Source organism: Salvelinus alpinus, chromosome 2, assembly GCF_045679555.1.
Source record: "Salvelinus alpinus chromosome 2, SLU_Salpinus.1, whole genome shotgun sequence".
NCBI classification, from domain to species: domain Eukaryota; kingdom Metazoa; phylum Chordata; class Actinopteri; order Salmoniformes; family Salmonidae; genus Salvelinus; species Salvelinus alpinus.
The window spans coordinates 56,469,141-56,477,242 of NC_092087.1; the positions used below are offsets into that span (position 1 = coordinate 56,469,141).

Consider the following 8,102-nt stretch of genomic DNA (forward strand, 5'->3'; position numbering starts at 1 on the left):
TTTGTGCATGACACAAGTTATTTTTCCAACAATTGTTTACAGACAGATTATTTCACTTTCACTTACTGTATCACAATTCCAGTGGGTCAGAGGTTTACATACATTAAGTTGACTGTGCCTTTAAACAGCTTGGAAAATTTCAGAAAATTATGTCATGGCGTTGAAAGCTTCTGATAGGGTAATTGACATCATTTGAGTCAATTGGAGGTCTACCTGTGGATGTATTTCAAGGCCTACCTTCAAACTCAGTGCCTCTTTGCTTGACATCATGGGAAAATCAAAAGAAATCAGCCAAGACCTCAGAAAAAAAATTGTAGACCTCCACAAGTCTGGTTCATCCTTGGGAGCAATTTCCAAACGCCTGAAGGTACCACGTTCATCTTTACAAACAATAGCATGCAAGTATATACACCATGGGACCACACAGCCGTCATACCGCTCAGGAAGAAGACACGTTCTGTCTCCTAGAGATGAACGTACTTTGGTGCAAAAAGTGCAAATCAATCCCAGAGCAACAGCAAAGGACCTCGTGAAGATGCTGTAGGAATCAGGTATCAAAGTACCTATATCCACAGTAAAACGAGTCCTATATCGACATAACCTGAAAGGCTGCTCAGCAAGGAAGAAGCCACTGCTCCAAAACCACCATACAAAAGCCAGACTACGGTTTTCAACTGCACATCGGGACAAAGAACATCGTTTTTGGAGAAACGTCCTCTGGTCTGATGAAACAAAAATAGAACTGTTTGTCCATAATGACCATGTTTGGAGGAAAAAGGGGGATGTTTGCAAGCCGAAGAACACCATCTCAACCGTGAAGCACGGGGGTGGCAGCATCATGTTGTGGGGGTGCTATGCTGCAGGAGGGACTGGTGCACATCACAAAATAGATGGCATCATAAGGAAAGAAAATTGTGGATATATTGAAGCAACATCTCAAGACATCAGTCAGGAAGTTAAAGCTTGGTTGCAAATGGGTCTTCCAAATGGACAATGACCACAAGTATACTTCCAAAGTTGTGGCAAAATGGCTTAAGGACAACAAAGTCAAGGTATTGGAGTGGCCATCACAAAGCCCTGACCTCAATCCTATAGAACATTTGTGGGCAGAACTGAAAGTGTGTGCGAGCAAGGAGGCCTACAAACCTGGCTCAGTTACACCAGCTCTGTCAGGAGGAAGGGGCCAAAATTCACCCAACTTATTGTGGAAGCTTGTGGAAGGCTACCCGAAACATTTGACCCAAGTTAAACAATTTATAGGCAATGCTACCAAATGCTAATTGAGTGCATGTCATCTTCTGACCCACTGGGAATGTGATGAAATGTATAAAAGCTGAAATAAATCATTCTCTCTACTGTTATTCTGACATTTCACATTCTTAAAATAAAGTGGTGATCCTAACTGACCTAAGATGGAATTTTTACTAGGATTAAATGTCAGGAATTGTGAAAAACTGAGTTCAAATGTATTTGGCTAAGGTGTATGTAAACTTCCGACTTCAACTGTAATCCTCTTGTCCAGATGGGATAAGGCAATGTGCAGTGCGATGGAGATTGAATCGTCTGTGGGTCTATTGGGGCGGTAAGTAAATTGAGGTTGGTCTAGGGTGTCAAGTGAGGTAGAGGACATATGATCCTTAACTAGCCTCTCAAAGCACTTCATGATGACAGAAGTGAGTGCTATGGGGCGATAGTAATTTAGTTCAGTTACCTTTCTTGGGTACAGGAGATGTTCTTTCTTCTCATATTCTGCTATGAATAATGCAGTCTACTTTGCATCTCTGCTGCCCATAAATATTTACTAGTCCTTGAAATTGATTGTGATCAGGGGCCTGTTGCACAAAAGTAGAATTAAGACATCCGGGATAAATGACTCAGCTGAGCTCAATGAAGCCAAAACATGTGCGTCCAGGCTTAATTGGTTGCACAAAGACCAAGCCAGGATGAGCAGACACGGATTCATTAAGCCAGGTGAAACCAATCCTGGATAGGTGCGCGCTCACGGCTCACTCAAATAGACCCCGCCACAGATCACAGATTAACTGATTTACCATGGCAACTAGAGCCGCGTACTTTTCCCCGTCGGAAGCACAAATCCTCATGGAGGCATAATTAAGAAGAAAGGCAACACCGCCACAGTGATAAAGCAAAGAGAAAAAGCGTGGCAAAGTATTGCAGACCGCCTGAATGCGTAAGTAGTGCACAATTACACACTCACCGCTCCGCTGAAACATCACAATTACAATTCAAATATTTAATTCACATCTCCAAAAATGCAGTTGTACTGTAAATATGAAACGGTTAAATTTTTAATTGAAATGCACTGCAGATATGAGTGAAATTGTGTAAAGTAACTCCATCACACTGTATAAAGCTATGATAAATTTTTTGATATTTTTACTGAAAACAAGACAAAAATACCAAGTAATTTTTTGCAGTGTGACTCCATTAAATGTGTGTGTGTGTGTGTGTGTGTGTGTGTGTGTAGATTAAACATGAACGGGCCAAAACGGACATGGCAGCAGGTCAAAATCAAATACAAGAACATTCTGCAGAATGGTATGGTCCCTGACTAATATTTAACAAAGCACAAGCATATATTGTACCCAGAAGGTGCCTGCTCACACATTGTCTGTACTGTTTTAGCAGTGAAAAAGAATACCCACAGACAAGGCACGGGTGGTGGGTCACCAAAGGCTGACCTTACCCCAGCAGAGGACATGGCCTTGGAGCTAAATAAAGGCAGGCCCGTCTTAGAGGGGATCCCTGGGGGGAAAGAGACGAGCATAGGTTCCTCCCAAGATGCCACCCGCTTCATTCAAGGTATGTCCTTCCATCTCTACATGGGATACAACCACATTCATATTGAATCAATTTGGACTGTCTGACTTTGGTTTACCTATTGCCTTGCAGTGTCTGGCAGCACTGTGTTCCTGTTAGAGCCACCAGCACAAGCACCAGACGATGCTGATCCAGTGAGTACTCCATCAAAGGCATACTGTAGGCCTGGCATGTCTTGTCTACTAGCTTCAATATGAATCCGATTAAATGTGATAGGGTGAAGGCCCCAGTGCAGCAGCAACAGCACATGATGGAGACGATGATGAGGAGGAGACCATCTCTCTGGATTCCAGAAGGCATGAGGTATCATGTTAAGACTGTGAAAGTACTATTTACTCTACAATGGTGAGGAGTCCTCATCAAAATCAAAAAATCTAATTTCTTTTACAGGACCCAGATGCTATACAGTGGGAAAACCAGCCTGGCAACATAGTGCGTATTAATAAAAGGACACCACATCCTGCCAAATTCCAGCTGCGCTAATTGTATTGTGTTCACAGAGCTCACAAGCTATCAGAAAGTTGTATGGCAACCACCTCCGGCGCCAAATAGAACTGGCAGACATAGACATTCAGTACAAGAAGAAAAAGATGGAAAATCTTGCACTGGAGTCCGAAATAAAAAAGAGGACAATTAGGAAACTGGACCTTGAAATAAAAAAACTTGAGAGGGAGGTGAGATATGCCTTCAATGTACACTGTATGCTAACTGTAACACAAATGTATTAATCATTATTTTTCTTTCCTCCCCCAGCTCCAAGAAGATGACACAGCTCAAAATAAAAATTAGGTATATTCTCGTAAAGTCAAGTGAGCCATGACATATGAGCTCTTATTGTGAGCACACAGGACGGTGGCATCTTTCTAAGGTTTTTTTTATTTTCCCAGCAATCAGTACAACCAAGTCATCGTTATAAGGCATCGCCCTCTTTTGCCCACCCCCCCAGCACCAGGTGTGGCCACTAGCCTATATGAAGGCCCAAAATTGTGTGTTCCTTTCTGCTCTGACAATGGCATGCCCATTCGTGCGAGATGTGGTGGATGAAGAAGCACTTGTGCTGAGGAGAGCCTTCAGGCGAGAAAGGGTCTTCAGGGACCGGTTGGACCCACTGGCCTTCCCTGATGACCATCTATATGAAAGATACAGGTTTTCTGCAGATGGCATCAGGTACAGTGGGGAGAACAAGTATTTGATACACTGCCGATTTTGCAGGTTTTCCTACTTACAAAGCATGTAGAGGTCTGTAATTTTTATCATAGGTACACTTCAACTGTGAGAGACGGAATCTAAAACAAAAATCCAGAAAAACACATTGTATGATTTTTAAGTAATTAATTTGCATTTTATTGCATGACATAAGTATTTGATCACCTACCAACCAGTAAGAATTCCGGCTCTCACAGACCTGTTAGTTTTTCTTTAAGAAGCCCTCCTGTTCTCCACTCATTACCTGTATTAACTGCACCTGTTTGAACTCGTTACCTGTATAAAAGACACCTGTCCACACACTCAATCAAACAGACTCCAACCTCTCCACAATGGCCAAGACCAGAGAGCTGTGTAAGGACATCAGGGATAAATTGTAGACCTGTACAAGGCTGGGATGGGCTACAGGACAATAGCCAAGCAGCTTGGTGAGAAGGCAACAACTGTTGGCACAATTATTAGAAAATGGAAGAAGTTCAAGATGACGGTCAATCACCCTCGGTCTGGGGCTCCATGCAAGATCTCACCTCGTGGGGCATCAATGATCATGAGGAATGTGAGGGATCAGCCCAGAACTACACGGAAGGACCTGGTCAATGACCTGAAGAGAGCTGGGACCACAGTCTCAAAGAAAACCATTAGTAACACACTACGCCGTCATGGATTAAAATCCTGCAGCGCACGCAAGGTCCCCCTGCTCAAGCCAGCGCATGTCCAGGCCCGTCTGAAGTTTGCCAATGACCATCTGGATGATCCAGAGGAGGAATGGGAGAAGGTCATGTGGTCTGATGAGACAAAAATAGAGCTTTTTGCTCTAAACTCCACTCGCCGTGTTTGGAGGAATAGAAGGATGAGTACAACCCCAAGAACACCATCCCAACCGTGAAGCATGGAGGTGGAAACATCATTCTTTGGGGATGCTTTTCTGCAAAGGGGACAGGACGACTGCACCGTATTGAGGGGAGGATGGATGGGGCCATGTATCGCGAGATCTTGACCAACAACCTCCTTCCCTCAGTAAGAGCATTGAAGATGGGTCGTGGCTGGGTCTTCCAGCATGACAACGACCCGAAACACACAGCCAGGGCAACTAAGGAGTGGCTCCGTAAGAAGCATCTCAAGGTCCTGGAGTGGCATAGCCAGTCTCCAGACCTGAACCCAATAGATAATCTTTGGAGGGAGCTGAAAGTCCGTATTGCCCAGCGACAGCCCCGAAACCTGAAGGATCTGGAGAAGGTCTGTATGGAGGAGTGGGCTAAAATCGCTGCAGCAGTGTGTGCAAACCTGGTCAAGAACTACAGGAAACGTATGATCTCTGTAATTGCAAACAAAGGTTTCTGTACCAAATATTAACTTCTGCTTTTCTGATGTATCAAATACTTATGTCATGCAATAAAATGCAAATTAATTACTTAAAAATCATACAATGTGATTTTCTGGATTTTTGTTTTAGATTCCGTCTCTCACAGTTGAAGTGTACCTATGATAAAAATTACAGACCTCTACATGCTTTGTAAGTAGGAAAACCTGCAAAATTGTCAGTGTATCAAATACTTGTTCTCCCCACTGTATCTATGCAGACTACTGGGTCCCAGGATTAAGCACCGCACTGCACGGAGCCATGCACTGAGTGTGGAGCAAATGGTTTGTGTGGCCTTGCGCTTTTTTGCTAGTGGAGCCTTCCTGTACTCAGTGGGGGATGCAGAACAGCTGAACAAGGCCACAATTTGCCGCACAATAAGGAGTGTGTGTCTGGCTATCAAAGCATTAGCAGATGTCTTCATCTCCTTCCCTGGCCACAGAAGACTCTGTGACATCAAAGAGGAGTTCTATAGGATTGCAGGTAAGAGGATCTACAAATTACAGGACAACTGTTAACACATAGTAGGATACTCATTACTTTGTGTGACAGGTTTCCCCAATGTCATTGGTGCAGTGGACTGCACACACATAAGGATAAAAGCCCCCTCAGGTGCCCATGAGGCCGATTTTGTGAATAGGAAATCCTTTCACAGCATTAATGTTCAGGTGAACATAACTTTTTGATATTGTCCATTGACGAACACTCTGCATTGCCAGTGATGTGCATTGATTGGTGTAATATTCCTCATCTTATGATTTCAGATGGTCTGCAATGCTGACTGTGTGATCAGCAATGTTGTGGCAAAATGGCCTGGCTCAGTCCATGACTCCAGAATCTTTCGGGCCTCTGAAATCTATCAGTGCCTATCACAAGGTAAGCCACACAACCCCTATTTATAACCATCATGGCTGTGTCAAGAATATCACTGTGTTTATGAGGTAGTAATGATGAGATTTTGTGTTGACAGGTGAATTCTCTGGTGTGTTGCTGGGAGACAGGGGGTATGGCTGCCAGCCTTTTCTCCTGACACCTTTCACAGACCCCCAGGAAGCACAGCAGGCCTACAACCATGCCCATGCCAGGACCAGGGCCAGAGTTGAAATGACCTTTGGCCTCCTGAAGGCACGCTTTCACTGCCTTCACAAATTAAGGGTCAGCCCTGTTAGGGCATGTGATATTACTGTGGCTTGTGCTGTCCTCCACAATGTGGCCTGCCTGAGGAAGGAGAGGGCCCCCAGAGTGCCACCAGCCATGGACTGGGACAATCCGGCAATCTTCCCTGATGACGACAGTGGTCGGCTGCTGAGGGACCAATATGTGTTGAATTATTTTAGTTAGTATGTGTGCTTTCAATTTTGGTTAAATATGTCCTGCGGTGGCAGAGGAATTTGGGTTTTTTTGGGTTCGTTTTTTGACGAATTTGGCCTCTTATGATGTTTGTGCGGTATACTGTGTGTAATACAAGGCTGCAGGGAGGCTACTGCATCCATTCATTTGTCTGTTCAGTTGATGTGTATGGATTTGTCCTGCATTTATTTTAGTGTGCAGACATGCAGGGTGTGTTATATACAGACCTTTGAATGTGTATGTATCATTTTGTATAATATGCTTGGATTCTGTGCTTTCCATCTTGTAGAGTCACTGTGACTTCAGTTTCGAAAGGAGCTGATGGTTTACCTGCTTTGTTTTGTCCTTATTCAATAAAGGAACATAATGTTACACATTGTGTTTTTATATTCATATGGAATGTGTATTTGTTTATATGACAGAGTACTAGGGCCACACTGAAGAAAAAGGATAAAGTCATACATTTATGAGGCTGGTTCTTTCTGCAGAAAAGCTACATATTGTTTTTACAGTTTTGATACTTATGACAATGTGATACTTAATATTCTGGCACATCAGCATGTCTTTGTTTATGAAACCATACTGAAGTACAATTTCACGAAATGCCCCACATCTGTCATTTTAACAACTGTCCTCCTTTAAAACAACTGGTTACAATATTATGACTTGTGTTTTTTTCCCCTCTGTGGCCCTAATATTCTATCATTTTATATATAGCCTTATAGTCTATGGGAAACTGTAAATTATCTAATGATAGCAACATCATCTAAAAATCATTTTTTATCCAAAATCATTGAAATTAATGATCACAAACGTTTAAATAATAACAGTGGGTCTAGTTATATGTGATAACAATGTATAGTGAGCAGTGAAATAACTATTGGTTTCCATTTGTGGTGACTGCTGACTGACATTAGGGATGAGATTAAATAGATCCTGGAATTTAGCCTGGTCTGGAGCAGGCTAGCGCCACAGAATAAATCTCCATGGTAATTTATACCATAACATATCCTCCTGCCCCCTATCCATCTTTAGTGCAACCGGATTACGGATCAATTGAGCCAGGATCACCAAGATATCCTGGCTTAATCCCTTATCCTAGTTTTGTGCAACAGGCCCCAGGTGTTCATATGCAAAGGATGAGATCAACAGGTTGGTAGGGGGACTTAATGGTAATACCATAGTACACCAGTAGGTGGTGGTACAACACTTCCACACAATTCAATCCCCCAAACAAGAGGGTTTGGACCAATTCCATTTCAACACAGTTTCAGGTAATGAATGAAAATTCGCATCATGGTATGAAGATACTGACGATTGTTTTCAATTATGATTTGGTTTTTGT

The 8,102-nt window shown here is 43.0% G+C and overlaps 2 protein-coding genes across 5 annotated transcripts; both read left to right on the forward strand.

Moving 5' to 3' along the window:
* The first annotated feature begins 2,115 nt into the window (after window positions 1-2,115).
* On the forward strand, window positions 2,116-4,003 carry LOC139565355 (uncharacterized). 3 transcript variants are annotated; one of them, XM_071385642.1, is made up of 8 exons: window positions 2,116-2,559; window positions 2,647-2,823; window positions 2,914-2,975; window positions 3,058-3,144; window positions 3,232-3,273; window positions 3,342-3,515; window positions 3,595-3,630; window positions 3,729-4,003. In XM_071385642.1, the coding sequence occupies exons 1-7, from the start codon at window positions 2,496-2,498 to the stop codon at window positions 3,628-3,630; spliced, it is 642 nt and encodes a 213-aa protein (XP_071241743.1). In that variant the 5' UTR covers window positions 2,116-2,495; the 3' UTR covers window positions 3,729-4,003. The 3 variants fall into 3 exon arrangements, 2 of the variants coding, with proteins under 2 accessions (XP_071241743.1, XP_071241731.1); XR_011672893.1 differs by having other exon boundaries at window positions 3,342-3,630; XM_071385630.1 differs by having other exon boundaries at window positions 3,342-4,003.
* Window positions 4,004-5,620: 1,617 nt separating this feature from the next.
* On the forward strand, window positions 5,621-7,150 carry LOC139565370 (putative nuclease HARBI1). 2 transcript variants are annotated; one of them, XM_071385655.1, is made up of 3 exons: window positions 5,621-5,890; window positions 6,172-6,283; window positions 6,378-7,150. In XM_071385655.1, exons 1-3 carry the CDS (start codon window positions 5,822-5,824, stop codon window positions 6,746-6,748), a joined length of 552 nt encoding a protein of 183 aa, XP_071241756.1. In that variant the 5' UTR covers window positions 5,621-5,821; the 3' UTR covers window positions 6,749-7,150. The 2 variants fall into 2 exon arrangements, 1 of the variants encoding a protein (XP_071241756.1); XR_011672894.1 differs by lacking the exon at window positions 5,621-5,890 and adding an exon at window positions 5,908-6,075.
* The last annotated feature ends 952 nt before the right edge of the window (window positions 7,151-8,102 follow it).